Here is a 17,047-nt window from a genome sequence, read left to right as displayed (position 1 = left end):
TTAATTATTTTTGCTTAATGTATTTAGCCGAAACAGATTAGCCGGAATAACTTCAAACGATATTTTTGTATGGAATCGTTTGTATTTTGTTTGTAGAGTACTGAAGTGTGATTAAAAAGGTTTGGGAATCCCTCAGTTAATTGTAATTAAATGTTTATTACTCGGTAGTTAGCCGGAATATAGATTTTAGTTCCTCATGTTAAAAGAAAAAGGCGCCACTGTTCCCTGAAATTCTATTGACAGTTTCCCTTCTATGATGTTGAATGATTTAAGCCATTATATACTTACTATGCATACTAAAAAAAGCATAAATATATATAAATTAAACACTTCTTTCCCGTGTACATCAAGCTGTAAGATGTTAAGTAAGATATTTAATGATAATAAACGCCATGACGCTTGCATTATTTCTTTGTTTTATTCTTATCATAGTTATATATATAGTTATATTATTATATATAATACTATTTATTAATTCTGCGCTTATATATGTATATATTCCTACATCGTATTCGTCCCACGTTTTAATGAAGAGCAATACAGCATTGTATTTTGTAAACTTAAAGCTATCGGCAACAGAGCCTAAATTTTAATTACCATTTATAAATATTTTAATTGTTTCTAGATCTAGATAATAAAACAAACTCGGTTAGAGAAATAAAAAAACAATTTATTTTTACACATTACAGATTTGAACAATTTGCATGTTTAATGTTAAACTAACAAATTTATATCATTATTGAAATTTGTTCTTTAATAATCTCGCATACACGCACATGTATACGTGAAATGCTGTTAAAATGACGGAATGTTTTATTGTCCGTTTTTTAAAATACATATTTTTAATTAATAATTTGGAAAAATGCAAAGAAATATATTTACACTAAAGCCCGTTTTAGACTATGCCATATATTATAATATATTGCGCTAGATTTGACGCAATTTCTTGAGCAAATTTTTGCTGCAAGAATTGCTTGCCGTTGATTGCATAGTCTAAAACGAGCTTAAGATATTAAAAACGTATCACTTATTTTCACAATTGAACGTGATGTATGAGAAACGATAAATAACGATAAATAAAGTAACCGCAATGGCAATGATACGCGTGTAACACTATTTGAATATTTTGAATTAAATTATAGATTGTCGGAGGGCGCACCACACATACAGTTAAAGGCTAGTTATTGGAACATCCTGATCTTGGTGACGATGATCCAACCTGGTCATTGATACGTGGTCCGCGGCATGTTCCTAGCAATCGACGGTTCTCCTGTAACAAAATTATATCATTAATAAAACAATCTAATAGGGTTCATCTCCTGTTAAATTTCCATGGGACAAAGTTATTCAATGCAATGTCTGTTTATTATATTTACTATTGTTTGGGATTAGATAATGTTTAGGAGAAATTAGAATAGAATTCACGTTGTCGATCACATGTTCTACTTGCTAAATTAATATTATTCTTATAACAAAAGTTTCTCAAACACATTTTGTGAATAACCTGTGGCTTTTTCATCATGATTTTCTATATCATGATTCTTATTATATTACGTTACATACGAACCTCGAATTAAATAACACATCAGCTCGGTTATTAATAAACCACACCAATATGATTAAGGTGCCGGCAACCAGACTACCCAAGATCATGCTGAAACGTTCTGTCGCTGCTGATGGTTTAAGAAACATTCTAACACTCAACATTTGCCATATGGACTCTGTCTACATAGAGTACACATCAGACTTCATATTATATCCTAAAAATGAGAAACCATTATTCAAGAGAATCTTTCAGAAAACATGCAATGCACAAGCAGTTAACGCATAACTTAAGCTGGAGACACAATGCGAGGCGATAGCGATAGGAACAGGGAATAACCAATCGCGTTACTCGATTTGGTCATCCGTACTCAAATCGTGTAACGCGATTGGTTATTCTCTGTTCCTATTGCTATCGCCTCACATTGTGTCTCCAGCTTTACCGTCAATGATAAATGCCGGACTCACAGCTGTACTATAATTGACGGTTGAGTTTATGCATATTTCTGTAAAATTGTATCCACCCATCCATGTGAGGCGGTTTTTGTGACAAGTCGTTTCATTCATGCCGCTGAGTTTCTTGCCAGTCAGCAAGACTAGAAGCTGTCCAGTTAACGTCGTCATGGCATTGGGCGCTCGATGCTCACCAACATACAGTGGCAAAATCTGATTGATCAATTTAGCACCGGATGTCGAGGCTGCATGAAACCAAGTGCATTTAGCACTTTGGATGTAGCAATATAACATTTCTGCGACGAGATCTTCCAGCGGTATCGGCAGATCGGCAGACTGTGGCGCTGACTCGCCCATCACTATCATTTCTAAAACATGATACACGAAAATCTTAATACTGAAAAATGCATAAAACGTATGTCGAAATCGAACAGATTGTGTACCTATTAAAACCAAGATTTTCCCCGTCGTCCAAGATACTGTTGTAGTATCGATTTAAAAATTTTTTTCCATGATTGGTTATAACAACAGTCGTTAGACTGGGCCTCGCCTCCAGAAAACTTTGCACAGATGTAGGTGGTACGCTATCATCTAGAATCGATGCATTCAACACTTTACTCAAACGATCTGTGGTATCATCTTTACTGCTGCTATGGAGAACTATTTTCCCTTTGCCCAGTTGGCCGAACTCGATCACTCTTGATATCATCCAACTTTAGATTAATCCCACTGAGAGCGTTAAAATTGTTCTGCTTCATATTGTAGATCATACGACTTGATCCTATGTAATCAAATGCCTTTCCTTAAAAGGATAACTTTTTAAAACAGGCCATCGATAAACCATATGGATTACGTGTGCAACATCAACTCTCAATACCATAGAAGGGAAACTGTCAATAGAATTTCAGGGAACAGTGGCGCCTTTTTCTTTTAACATGAGGAACTAAAATCTATATTCCGGTTAACTACTGAGTAATAAACATTTAATTACAATTAACTGAGGGACTCACAAACCTTTTTAATCACACTTCATTGCTCTACAAACAAAATACAAACGATTCCATACAAAAATATCGTTTGAAGTTATTCCGGCTAATCTGTTTCGGCTAAATACATTAAGCAAAAATAATTAATTAATTACAATTAACTGAGGGACTCACAAACCTTTTTAATCACACTTCATTACTCTTCAAACGAAATACAAACGATTGCATATAGCAGTTCCTTAAAATTACGTTCAATTCCGGTCAAGTGTATACGAATAGAACTTTGACCAAGAACTTGGATCGTGGACACAAGGCTTAAGCCTATTAAGCTGGAGACACAATGGGAGGCAACAGGAATAGGGAATAGCCAATCGCGTTGCTCGATTTGGTCATCCGTACTCAAATCGTGTAAGGGCGCAGTCCCATGGTACGGAACGTGCGCAATGCGGAATTGGCGGAATGAAGTCCGTCCAATCACAGACGTTCCGCCAACTGTACTCCGCTGAAATGTATTTTCCTATGTCCCATGCAGCAGAACTTGCGGAAGCGCAATTGGCCTCCGCCAATCACATGATGTTTTCCGTAGATTCTTCTCTCGTGTCTATCGGAATAGCGTATATTATTGGCGCGCACAAATTATGCTTCCGCGTTTTCCGCTGCATGGGACATAGGAAAATAAACTTCAGCGGATCGGAATTACTACGATTCTATGCACGTAGGCGAAATGCATGTAGGCAAAACGATGAATTCTGAAGAATTGTTTGTTGTTATTTGTGAGCTATTAAAAACATTAAAACAAAGTTGGTGTGTATTTAAAAAACAGGAGATACGTCGCAAAATTGTAAAACTGTATTTTTTATACAGAATTGCAAGAAAAAATGAAAATATACAGAATCAACGGAAGTGTTGGGTACTAAGCATATTTAGTGCCGAAAGAAGATTGCTACAAGGAGCAAGCGATAATCTTGTAAAAGAAATGTTGGTCGAAGACATAGAAAAATATATAGATTATTTTAGAATGCCATCACAATTATTTAAAACGTTATTAACTTTGGTCCAACCAATCATCATTAAAAAATATGTTGTTCGAGAATCTATTTCGCCTGAAATGCGGCTCCTGATTACACTGATAATACAATCTAAAACATTATACTCGAGACTTGTGAAGCCATTTACTGACAATACTATTTACCATATATTTTTTGCAAAGACAAATTAAAAATCATTTTGCAACGCCTTTTCCCACTGGTAACTTAACGCACCAGTACCTTGAAAGTATGTCGAATATGCCTCTCTGATTGCAATAGCATTGCTATTACTTCGTCCTCCACGAAATGTCATATTGCTAACTCCACGACAGACGTGAGTAACGGTAATTCCGCGATAAAATGAAAATGTGCGGAAAGAAATCGGCGGAACGAACGTAACAATGATCGAACCAATCACGAGCGTTCCGCACCATGGGACTGCGCCCTATGCGTTCCATGCGTGAAACGGAAGGCACCCTCTATTGTATCGCATAGTTTCAGATTATCACACTAGTGGCGTTGCAAACATTTCCAACGCAGGTGGATGTGGCGGATCCTCGTGCCTTTTCCGTTTAGGGATCAAAGATGGTAGGTTTGCTGTGTGCCGTAAAATCCGACTACATCGCGCGTATACGACGTGAATCCTTTCAATACGCCTCGAAAATCTACATCCCACATTTTCGCGCGACCCAAAATTCGTTTATGAAATATTAAATACGTTCTGTGGTCGGATAAATAAGTGTTATTTCGATGTGCCGAAACTGTTCGCTTCGTCGCCTGGCACTTTTTGAAACCTTCAGATATTATTTATCATATTGCAATTACATTGGACTTATTATCCTACGTATATAAAAATTATCGCTTGATTTACAATTCTGATGTTTTAATACATTCCCTTTTTCAAGTAGAGATTGTATGAAGTATTGTCCTAACCTAAATTAAAATATAACCTAAAAGTGGCGACAAACTTAGATTATTGATCTTTATCACGTGTGTGAATAATATTATGACATTGTATACATTTTAATAATTTCGTATTAATATGCAATTTTTACATGTCGATATTACGATTTATGTTTTTTTCTTTCTTTCTCAGGCTCGTGGTCCGAAGAAGCATCTTAAGCGTTTAAATGCACCCAAGGCATGGATGTTGGATAAACTCGGGGGTGTGTACGCCCCCAGGCCATCCACTGGGCCACATAAACTTAGGGAGTCGCTCCCTATAATTATCTTCCTTCGTAACAGGTTGAAATATGCCCTGACAAATGGAGAAGGAAAGAAAATCACTATGCAGAGATTAATAAAAGTCGATGGGAAAGTGCGCACAGATCCCAACTACCCCGCTGGTTTCATGGGTAAGTGATTTTGTTGCCTCACATATCTGCTATCATATATCTATATTGTAAATGATTTGATCAAAGTAGGCCATATCGAAGCTGTGGTACTTATAACCACAAAGGTATCGCAGTCAAAAATGAGCCAATAGTAAAGTAGGTTCTTCATTTTTGGTCACAGACTGAATTGTATATTCCTTCTGTATTACCCATGAAGTGTACAAAAATACATAAAACACGTAACGATGCAAATTTAAGTAAGTAGGAAATAATTTCATGTGAAATGATTTGTTTATTTTAGATGTCATTACAATTGAAAAGACTGGTGAATTCTTCCGCTTGATTTACGACGTTAAGGGACGTTTCACCATCCATCGCATCACTGCTGAAGAAGCCAAAGTAATTATTTACTATCGTGATTAATTTTTTTTACCTGATGCAAGTATTGCAGTGTTATCATCTACATTGTATTTTGCAGTACAAATTGTGCAAGGTAAAACGCGTGCAGACTGGCCCTAAGGGTATTCCTTTCTTGGTCACGCACGATGGTAGAACAATCAGATATCCTGACCCAGTCATTAAGGTCAACGATACTATTCACTTGGATATTGCCACTGGCAAGATTTTGGACTCCATCAGATTTGATTCCGGTAATAATTAATTATCAATGTTATAATATGTTTAATATTTTTGCAACAGTATTCAAATAATGAAAAATAATTTAAATTTATAATTATAATATTAGGAATGAGAAAATTATTGAGATTTGTGTAATTTTGCTTTGTCAGGAAACTTGTGCATGATCACCAGCGGAAGGAACTTGGGTCGTGTCGGTACCGTCGTCAACCGTGAACGTCACCCTGGTTCTTTTGATATCTGCCACATAAAGGATGCACAAGGACACACCTTCGCCACAAGGTATATAAGTCATGCATGTGACTTCGATAAAGTTTTATAAAACTCTTTCTATGAGATTTGTTTTTAAAGCATATTGAAAAACTTCTGTTATTTTTGATACATTGTGATACAATACTTTCTAAAAAATTGTTTGACATGACTTTATGGTTCAAAATTTTGAGTAATAAATTTTAATTTTTGGGCATCGTGTAGTCTGTAATATGAGTATGTTACATATTACAGTTATACCTTGGCCAAAATCAAATTCCTTCACATTGGTCACTGATTATCTGTACAATAGATTTTCCGTATTACCCACGGAGGAAACAATTTGCAGTTTTGTTATTCTAGTAATTTGTTTGTGATAACAATTGTTCGATTTATGTTACTTTTGGTCTGCAGTATAAATGATTCATTTCTAGGCTGAACAACGTCTTCATTATTGGCAAAGGTACGAAGGCATACATCAGTTTACCGAGGGACAAGGGTGTCAAGCTGTCGATCGCCGAAGAACGCGACAAGAGATTAGCAGCAAAAGGTGTAAATTAAGAATGCGCATTAAAAAAGAAAATGATGAATAAACTGAAATTCTCTTGATAACTTGTTTTTAAATGATATTTTGCCCGTTTCCTCAATAAATAAAATTATTCCTGGCTTAATATAAATCGAGCATTTGTAATTTCCGATATTTTTGGAACGATAAATATTACTATTGTTCCTCTTATCATGGGAGTGACATTAAAAGAAATGATATAGGTGTAATACCCCCATCAGACTACGTACTGGAGATTGGAATTTGTTCAATCAGAACAAAGCAAACCACGATTGGTTAAAATAGTAAGAAAAATAAAGATATCTGAATATTCGAAGTATTCAATTTAAATCTCGTGAAGCGCACTTGTGCGCGTGCTTGGTGGCCATGTTTGTTTCGTTACCGCGGTAGTTGTAGACGCGGTGCGTGATCGCGATATCTTTGCGTGAACTTTAATCGTTAAAAATCGGTCGTGTGCGTTAATTTATGCTGGAATCGACAGAATGTTCATTAAACATAATAGACTCGTCGTGTTTCGTTCGTTCGCGATTATTTGTCGTTGCACCGTTTCGTCGGAGATTCACGTTGTCGCGAAGAGAGATAAGTGCGTCGAAAATCAGAATCATCGGAATGGTGGATGGCGCTGATTACAGAAATAATGTAATATGACACAGTAAGCAAATTAAACTTATTAAATCGCTTCAAACTTACTTATTAAAGACTACGTACACGCCTCATATTTAGTATTAGATATGACTAACCGATTGTAATAATAATCATTTCTGTTAGCAACTGCAAATTATTGCGTCCTTTGCGTAATTTCATCTATGGCGAGCAAGTTTCCGAAAAGGCGGCAGGACTCATGATAAAGACGGCGAATAAAGAGCGAATGCATGGATCAGCGGAATGTTACGACCACAATTCGTGAGTAATTTATATTTATTATTTGGTTGGTTAAAGACGATGTATCTCGCATTTGCATTAAATCTGTCTATCTGTAGCTATAACTTATATATATATATAATAATAAGATGTTTATGAATTCATTTAAAATATTAAACTAATTATAATATTAAAATTGTTATATATATTATTGTCTTAAAAAATTATTCTAAATACTTATGATTATTTAGAATTATAACATAGAAAGAGCACCTTATTATAATAAGAAAAATAATATAATAAAGTTTAGCAATAATGAAAATAATAATTTTCTAATAAAAGTATCAATTTATAATAATTAACATTCATAATAAATAAATTTATAAAAATATATGCAAATGATTTTAATAATTCGAAATTATACATTAAAAGTTAAAAAGATGTAATAATAACAATAATTATTGTTAATACAATAGTTTTGTAATAAAATAATTTTTATTTGGACACAAGATGGCTATATTTAATGCTAAATGTGTACATTAATGCAAATTGAATTACTTATTGTATAATAAAATTTCAAAACAATTATATCACAATTGCAATACACGAGATATACTGTACAGTCAAGATCAATAAAATAAAGATGGACATTTAATATACTGTGCATTATAAGTAGCTGCATAAATATTTTTAATACATAGTTCTACATGATGAAAAAGCGTTGACAGTAAATAAATTTGAAAATCTTCTGTAAAAGATGTAGACTTTGAGATTTTTACTTTTCTGGCAGCCAAATTTCCGTATTCAATTGAAGCGCATTTTGCAGAAGAGCATTGCATTGTTTGTCTTTGAGCTTTTCGTTCCTTTGATACACTTCTTTTGCAGCTTTTAGGTACCTATTAAAAAAAGATATGCATAATATTACATAATAATTGCATATTTTCTGTACCGAAAACTTTGATAAAGTAAGATTACTTTTGTATAGCAAAAACCATATTTTTAATCTCGTTCTCAACAATCCCGGGCGATGATCTCGTACATTCAGTATCTTCGATATGTTTCCTTCGAGTTAATGGACAAATACGGATCCATCCGCCCTCCTTTACACAAGGAGCTCTCCAATTCCTACCATTGCCCCAAATCGGTGATGATGTGTGATCCTCAATCGTGTTTCCTTTATATCCTCGACGTATATATTTATCCATTAATAATGGATTGTAACGGGACCAGGTTGAGCAAACTTCCGGCGTTGATTGTCTCAGCTTCATTGTCAGAAATAGATTAAAACATATGCAACATATTTTTCTTCATTTTTCTTGAATAAAGACTTTCTTTAATATCAATCTTAATTTTCTATTATTCAATTCTTCATTAATTCTTAGTGTAATTTAGGTATTTCATTGTAAAAAGATGATTACCGTAGCTCGAGTATCTGAAGAGAGATTTAAAAAAGTGTCCGTTTCTCGTCCAGGTTTCGTTTTTCTTTTGGTGGAACGACCGAATTTGGAAGACTCTTCATTCTCCTCGATGTGTTTAGAGGAGGTCCAGATTGTGAACAGAGAAAGGCCGGTATTACATATTGGAAGACCTAGTAAATCGAACAGGTCGTGCAGCATCGGTTTTTTTACTTCCGAATCGACTTCGCAGTCGTTACTCAATGCTGGACTCAAATTCACCTATAATGTAATACATATCGTTAAACTGCAATTTAATTATTTTATTTTATTATTCTGAACATAAATTTTAATTGACCTCTAAGAGCCATGGCTTCAAATTCTCGTCGATTAACACATCAAAGCCGTAAAATTCGAAACAATTTGAAGATGTAGGTATGGCTGCCGCTTGACTTAGAATTGTTAAAGTCACTAAACATGAGATCCTCTGCCAAAGAATCCAGTCGAAATATCCTGATTGCTCCAAGTATCTTCTTAATTGTCTAAACGTCCATTTGCAACCTATACAAGAATAGGAAAGTCATTATTTAGTCCATTTATGCAATTAATAACAATAAAAATTCAAGAAAAATGAAATATATTCACATAAAATATTTTAACTAATTCAGAAATAATTGATTGTAATATATAAATGCATTTTAAAAAAGTTTGTTGTTTTCTTGAAATAAAGTGTGCAATAATATTATAATTATATTTTTATGCAGGTAATGTGTGCCACATATATGGTTCGTAAAAATTACAATTTATGTAGAAATTATTAAAATGTATTTAGCATTTAAACCTTTTGTTATTAACATTACATACCGGCACCGATGCGTTCCTTCTTCTCCGAGTAGCCTGGTCCCAATTTGTTCAGGGAGACATTTGTGAGATGTCGGAAAGGATCATCCAATCGCTCCAAAGAGAACTTCTGAGTAGCGAAACGCGCGAGGCCTTCCTTGTAGAGATAAATCGTTAACGGACGATATGATGGCACACATACATACAAACGAAGATCAAATTTGTATCCACCGATTAATAGAGGATTCTCGATGTATCTTTGCACAACCGCGGCATTGTCGTATGATAGATCACTTAATTTCTGAAAAATATGTTTTAATTCGTGCGATTTACACAAATGCGCATAACATATCATATTTAGTATATGTAAATTAAGGAAATTAAAAAGAAAAACTTACACGAAATAGAAAAATCCCTTTTCCTTGACTTTGGCCAACCGGCTTGCAGATCCACACTTTGTCATTCTTTTCGCAGCGATTGCATTCCTCAGCCAGTTTCGTATACTCGGAAGGCAAATTATATCCTGTGGGACTAATATGATAAATTAATATTATCAGTAAGCGGAGATTATTCTGTATAAAAAATTGGTGCCAATAATTATCTTATATTTTATCTTACTTTTAGAATAGAGGTATTCAAAATTTCAAGTCTAATTTATCGCTCATGATACCTGAAGTCATAAATTGAACCATGAATTTTTTTCATGAAGTTCAAGTGACGAATCAGCTTATTCTTTCGACAGATGGAATTTCCCTTTGGTATCCGATTGATGAACTGCTTGAAAAACAATTCAACATGTACTATTCGAGATCTAACTAGCTTTCTGAATTAAATTTACAAATATTTGAAAAATAACAAAGAAACAATTATGAATGAAATTATATGAGAAATTGATATATGAGAAGAAATGATTATATTGCTTCTTTATATCGAATAACGAGGATTTTTGAATGTGGTCCGATAGTACGTTATTACCTGCCAAGGAAGTAATAGCCTATAATGTGACGTGGGAAAACCGCCGGACCGCCACCATAAATTCCATCGATCTTTGAATACATTATTTTCGCCGGCATACTCTCGCCACCCCCGTTCCGTGCAAACCTGTAGGAGAAAACATTCACAATAACGAAAGGGTAACTGATAGGGTAATTGTCTCGGTGGTTATTCCGAGGACAATTTATAACGGTTTATAAATCGTCTGGAAAATATCAATATAATGCATTCGAAAAGTTTTCTTGTTGCTAAACGGCAATAACAATTAATGCTTTCTATATTTTGCATAAAACAACAAAAATAATATAATATAAAAAATATAAAATAATAAACTCTCACTAATGTCAATGGTATTTATTGATTATTTCATCGAGTATAGTGCAATACATGAACGCCGCTTTGAAAATGTCAAGATAATAGATATTATGATATAGATGTTACTTCATATCATATATTTATATCTCTCATTCAAAAATTGAAATTTATTAAATCAGGCTACTTCTAAAGTGAGTGACTTAGCATATATATATATATATATATATATATATATATATGATATGATTGAATAAAAATAACAATTTTATTTGATTCTTGCTTTGATGTGAATGTTTTTACAAATGTTTGATGTATTTTGATGTATTATAATGTTTTTACAAATATATGATTTATTTTAGCGTTTTGAAATATGTATTTATATTAGCTAAGCAAGAAAGTCATTATTTACAGCGACCCTACGCACTTTATGCACTGCATTAAACTTCCCTTAATAGACTGAAGCCATTCTTAGTTCAACTACCGAAAGTTTCACATTCAGTAATTCCAGAAATTGCACATTATGAAGTTCCACAAAACTTTCGAGGGTGAAGCACGAAAATAGCACGATTTGGCCGCCCTTGATTTATTGTCGTGTTATTAGAACATTAGGAATGACTGCTCGTATCAGAAGCAAACCAAGGTCTCTCATTACAATTATGCACGATACGCCGCTTTAATTGAAGAGCTTATTTCCGGATCACTTCAAATTCATAAATAAGAATGCGTGCCTGTGAGCTCTTCATTGTAACTTGTAATCAGGACGTTTTAAAACTATGGTTCTAAAATGGTTTGGAAATAAACTCTTTATGCAAAAATAGATAATTGAGAAAAGACTTACTTTGAATAATTCGTGCATTATCGTGAATGCGCGCTTATTTGATTTTCTTATTTATTGTCGTTTAAATTTCAGAAACAGGTAATTCTTTAAATATTAAATTTATGTAAATTTCCATTGTAACACACACACACACACGCAAAGGATTCTGAGATTCTATAGTATTTAGCACAAGATATATCATTGTTTAATCTTGATTAATCGCTAGTTGTGTGAGATAGAGCTTCCAAAACTTCGAAGGAGCTTATTTTAAATACTTATTTTAGATAGTTTATGCTCTAATGCTCGCGATTATATGTCTGCTATCACTAGCAAACTTCCATTTTTCAATTTATCTTTTCATGGATAACCTAATTTTGTCTGCTCCATTCTCTAAACATAGTTAACGATCAAAGATAAACGAGCAAGAATAATTGAAGAGTTTATTTCTAAACCATTTTAGAATCATATTTTTAAAACGTCCTGATTACAAGTTACAACGAGAAGCTCACAGGCACGCATTCTTATTTTCGAAAGATATGGATTTGAAGTGGTCCGGAAATAAACTCTTAACAAGTGAAGTTGTCGTTGTCGCACGAGATAATTTTGTATAGCATTGCGTTTCCATGTAAGATTTGATATTCTAACATAGAAATTTTCTTTGAATACGTTGCCCGCAAAAATAGCAATGTTTTTTTCTTTAATTTTGATTGCAAAGAAAATAATTAGAATTCATATAAAATATTCTATGATAAATATAAAAATTTGAAAATCGTATAACGTTTAATTCATTAAGAGCTTGTTAGTCATTTCTAGAAGTTTGAAAAATCTGTATTACAATAAAGCCTTAAAAGTTAAGAAGAGTTAATTTTTTTATATAGCGAATAAATTTAATCCACGGAAATTGCGAATTTTTCACCGGAATTTTTCGCGCAATTCAATTAAGTTCTCTGACTTTTGCTTTTTTTACCGTTGCATGTCACAATTAACTAATCGTCACGTCTAAATAAAGCAGCAGATGAACAAAACACGCAGAAGCGTGTTGCAGGTGTACATATATGTATCATTAAAGTATGTACCTTGAAAAGTATTTGGTTCAAGGGCGTAAAGTCTAAGTTCGTAACCGTGCCGCGTACTAATTCCAAGGGACATAAAAGCCAAAGGGAGGACTTACCCCCGCGACCACGTCTACGTATCGAATGTGTACGTTACGTATTCCTTCGAAGCCGACGACCTTTCGTCGAATCGAATCGATTATCCGCGATTCACCACGCTGCAACGTGTACGGGCGTTTTGATTGTGCGAAAACGGATGAGTGACATTTTAGCTTGTCAATCAAATCGATTATAATTTCGATCGTGTTGTATCGAAAATTTTATCGAAAACCTTTATTGGCTTTATTGTTTGTTCAGATTATGGAAAACGCGATTAAAGTCTTAAAGTGTAATCAATCATACCTGTATGAGCAGATGCGGTCCGGTACCATTCTCATTTAGCCTGAACACAAAAGGGCCTTCCACACATTTTATTGCCATGTCGAAGCATGGTATAATTTCTTGATGTGGGATAAATACAGCGAGTCAGCCAGATGAATTACATTACATTACGCAAACGTATTAACATCATCTGAAAATATAAAAGAAAAGAATTAAATCAATTAATATGTTGAGAATAACACATGATGATGACTCGATGACCTAATATATCATATAATGTATCATATGTATCACATTATATCAAACATGTGATTGAGCTTTTTGTTATATATCACGAATGTTGCTCTTTTTAATATAATATAAATGTTGCTTATTGCAAACAAGATTAAATATTATAGCATATTTTCTTATTATAGAAGAAATTATTAAGTAAAACTAATCTTGTATGTTTTAACAAATAGTGCAAAATAAATAAGTATGGAGATTCTGTCTCAATGCAGATCCAGAGTTATTGCAATAAAGACAGCAACAATATATCGTGCGCTTGTGTTTATTTTTTGGCATATTAAAATGATAGACTTAAAAAATTGATTGAAATATTAACATTAGATAATATATTATATATTATAAATTATTATATAATATATGTCGATAGCATGTGTCGTGTATAACAGCGTTATAATGTATAAAATGTTAGCAGCATTTATCTCACACGTGCACAGTATGTGTGTATATATGTGTGATCTAACGTTATATATGTTTGAAACGTAAAGCGTGCGTAAATGGCGAACAGTGCCACGTGTGTTTCTTTCACTTTGCATTTTAGCACAAGATGAAATTGTATGAATCTTACCTCCATAATTAATATATATCAGTAATATAAATTCTTGGAGTTATCTGCAAATGAATATTGTGTTACATTATTTGCAAGCTTACAGAAATTCACATTTGAATATTACAAACATTTTATATCATAATCCACTCGTTATTTATATATTATTCATAAAATTAAAATGACCACGATAATTGATTTATTATCGCTGCTACTTTAAATATTCCTACTTATAAACCTTTGAAAAGAAGAAGGAAGAGAGAACTCACGCAGTCGGCAGCAACAGCTTTGCTGTCAATTCTGTTGCCATTTCCAGTTGATCAATCGTGAATTGCCGTACATGCTTTCGATACATCAGAGATATTCTTCTTTCTACAAAGTTTTTCGTTAAGATCGCGGATGTGGACAAGGCGGTATCTCAGTTCTTACTGATGCGCGGCCACGTCCGGTCTACGCAACCGCTTTCGACCCGTTCGTAGGTGCGCGGGCCGCTTGCAGCTTTTATGCGCTTTGTGCCATGGATGCCACAAGGGTCGACAAGGTCGCCGGAAGAGAGTGTCGGATATTATGCGGTCAAAAGCGAGTCATTGTGGCAGGATCCAAGTGACTTTAGATAATGCGAATTTATGGAAGGTTATTAGAAGCACGCGACGTACAATATTGTCCTTCTCCGTCAGAATTAATTCCATGTAGCAATTAGAGCAGCTTTAGACTTCGAAGTGGAATATAGTATAATATGACGATATCAGTATAATGCAGCATTATTGTACTCGAGAGTATTATATAACAGAATATTATATGTAGCAGAATTTAATCTTATAGATTTAATTGTGGAACTGAGAGAGCAATGCAGTAAATTATTAAAATGATATATAACATAATTAAGTATTTCATAAAATAACATAATTAACATAATTAAGTATTTCAAAAAAATATGGTATCCCTTTTAAGAGTACTCATTAACTGTTTAAAATAAAATATTGGATTTATGTAATAAATGTGTTTTAACTTATATTTCAGAGAATATACAGGGTGAGGCACCTAAAACAGGCCACCTGAATATCTCGGTAAGTTATTGGTGATAGAAAAAAATGTGTCAGACCAAACTTGCATGGTTTCGAGGGACACATAATTTGTTTTAAATAGTGTTTTATTAGGTGGATGCGTAGAGGTCATATGAAGGTCAACTTCGTTTTTTTAAATGGTATGATATGTTTTTTTACGTACCATCTAGTAGAGCGTTTGAAGATGCGCACATTGATCTACGGGTCAAAATCATTCAAGGTCACTGAAAGCCAACTGCAAGTGAAAATAATTTACTTTATATTGCCTAGAGTCCTCTGCTATTAAAAATACTGTAAACTCAGAAATGAAAAAGTTCTAGCCCTTAAAAATTTTTTCTTTTTCCGCGAAGTTCTGAGTTGTTGTTATCATTATTTTTTATATTGCCTAGAGTTCTCTGCTATTGAAAATACCATAAACTCAGAAATGAAAAAGTTCTCGAGTTTAAAATTTTGTTCTTCTCAGAGGAGTTCTGAGTTGATGATATCATTATTTTTTATATTGCCCAGAGTTCTCTGCTATTGAAAATACCGTAAACTCAGAAATGAAAAAGTTCTAGCACTTAGAAATTTTAGCCTTCAGTGACCTTGAATGATTTTGACCCGGAGATCAATGTGCACATCTTCAAACGCTCTACTAGATGGTACGTAAAAAAACATATCATACCATTTAAAAAAACGAAGTTGACCTTCATATGACCTCTACGCGTCCACCTAATAAAAAATTATTTAGAACAAATTATGTGTCTCTCGAAACCATGCAAGTTTGGTCTGACACATTTTTTTCTATCACCAATAACAGCCGAGATATTCAGGTGGCCTGTTTTAAGTGCCTCACCCTGTATAAGTATTTTCTGCATACTTATCATTTAATATCTTCAAAGGTTTTAGCAATTTTAAGATCTAGCGCGAAAATGGACTTTTTTCAAGCGACCGCAATCTTTTAAAGACTCAAGCGCAACGCATTTAAGAAGGATAATTATAATTGATATTTATGAAGGCTTTCGCGGAGAGAGGAGAAAAACATTTTTTAGACGTCACGCGAGGACAGATACAGGAGAGCAATTAGCGTTCATGAAAAAATGTTTAAGTTGTAGCAATTACGTCTAATTAGGATCACCTAGATTTCGTGAAACATTTGTATCATCGTGGAACGATGTGCAACATGCTCGACGATCAATCAGAACTTCCTGACGAGTATGTGAAGGACGCGACTGCGGATTAGGCGATTATACGCAAAAAGATCAAGACACAACATATATACGGGAAACGAGAAAATCGATGAAAGTTCGAAAGGGCGAACGTTACTGACGTTACAACGATTTGACGTCAAATGTCAAACGTCTCATGTTAAAATTAAATTTCTTGCTGTATACTTCTTTTTTACCTCAAGTATCCGTGCAAAGGAGTACTTGCGCGCTGGAATATTTGGTGTTATATTTAGAATCGAAGCAGATGAGAGCTGAACTATGGATTTCTAGTTACGGCTGAGTGTGCAACAAGAATGAGCAATTTTTGCAAATCTTTTGTAAAGATTGGTACCTCCTAAAGGTCACTTGAAGTTATGTGAAAAACATGCATCTGGACGTAGAGTTACATGCTTGAGAGCCTTACCCTTGTAAATGAAATGCATCTGGTCATCACTTCATTTATCTTCATGTTGTTGTATAATAGACTTAAGAGATTCGAAGATTCTTAAAATTCAATT

At 33.9% G+C, this 17,047-nt stretch overlaps 2 protein-coding genes and 1 pseudogene across 4 annotated transcripts; 1 reads left to right on the top strand and 2 right to left on the bottom strand.

Moving 5' to 3' along the window:
- Positions 1 to 649: 649 nt before the first annotated feature.
- On the bottom strand, positions 650 to 2,889 carry LOC113562354 (annotated as a pseudogene).
- A 1,616-nt stretch (positions 2,890 to 4,505) lies between these two features.
- On the top strand, positions 4,506 to 6,840 carry LOC105275518 (40S ribosomal protein S4). The gene is made up of 6 exons (XM_011332421.3): positions 4,506 to 4,597; positions 5,106 to 5,364; positions 5,645 to 5,742; positions 5,822 to 5,993; positions 6,132 to 6,261; positions 6,663 to 6,840. Exons 1-6 carry the CDS (start codon positions 4,595 to 4,597, stop codon positions 6,787 to 6,789), a joined length of 789 nt encoding a protein of 262 aa, XP_011330723.1. The 5' UTR covers positions 4,506 to 4,594; the 3' UTR covers positions 6,790 to 6,840.
- A 1,290-nt stretch (positions 6,841 to 8,130) lies between these two features.
- LOC105275517 (probable tubulin polyglutamylase TTLL2) lies at positions 8,131 to 15,320 on the bottom strand. Of its 3 annotated transcripts, none has more exons than XM_011332417.3 (11): positions 14,548 to 15,320; positions 14,300 to 14,343; positions 13,468 to 13,636; positions 10,864 to 10,989; positions 10,559 to 10,665; positions 10,287 to 10,419; positions 9,913 to 10,189; positions 9,407 to 9,609; positions 9,073 to 9,330; positions 8,630 to 8,916; positions 8,131 to 8,550 (listed from the first exon to the last, which is right to left on the bottom strand). In XM_011332417.3, exons 3-11 carry the CDS (start codon positions 13,543 to 13,545, stop codon positions 8,430 to 8,432), a joined length of 1,590 nt encoding a protein of 529 aa, XP_011330719.1. In that variant the 5' UTR covers positions 13,546 to 13,636; positions 14,300 to 14,343; positions 14,548 to 15,320; the 3' UTR covers positions 8,131 to 8,429. The 3 variants fall into 3 exon arrangements, with proteins under 3 accessions (XP_011330719.1, XP_011330720.1, XP_026827538.1); XM_011332418.3 differs by having other exon boundaries at positions 10,559 to 10,662; positions 14,548 to 15,319; XM_026971737.1 differs by lacking the exons at positions 14,300 to 14,343; positions 14,548 to 15,320 and having other exon boundaries at positions 10,559 to 10,662; positions 13,185 to 13,635.
- Between the last annotated feature and the right edge of the window lie 1,727 nt (positions 15,321 to 17,047).

This window comes from Ooceraea biroi, chromosome 8, assembly GCF_003672135.1.
Source record: "Ooceraea biroi isolate clonal line C1 chromosome 8, Obir_v5.4, whole genome shotgun sequence".
NCBI lineage: Eukaryota > Metazoa > Arthropoda > Insecta > Hymenoptera > Formicidae > Ooceraea > Ooceraea biroi.
The sequence above is the reverse complement of the archived record's forward strand: the minus strand, read 5'-3'. Positions and strand labels throughout refer to the sequence as shown.

Coding starts and splice junctions, on each gene's coding strand:
- LOC105275518 (XM_011332421.3), top strand. Junction 5,365..5,644: donor CTACCCCGCTGGTTTCATGG/GTAAGTGATTTT, acceptor TGTTTATTTTAG/ATGTCATTACAATTGAAAAG. Junction 6,262..6,662: donor GGACACACCTTCGCCACAAG/GTATATAAGTCA, acceptor ATTCATTTCTAG/GCTGAACAACGTCTTCATTA.
- LOC105275517 (XM_011332417.3), bottom strand. CDS start 13,545: ATGGCAATAAAATGTGTGGAAGGCCCTTTTGTGTTCAGGCTAAATGAG. Junction 10,420..10,558: donor GGTTCAATTTATGACTTCAG/GTATCATGAGCG, acceptor TTATCATATTAG/TCCCACAGGATATAATTTGC. Junction 9,610..9,912: donor GAAGGAACGCATCGGTGCCG/GTATGTAATGTT, acceptor ATTCTTGTATAG/GTTGCAAATGGACGTTTAGA.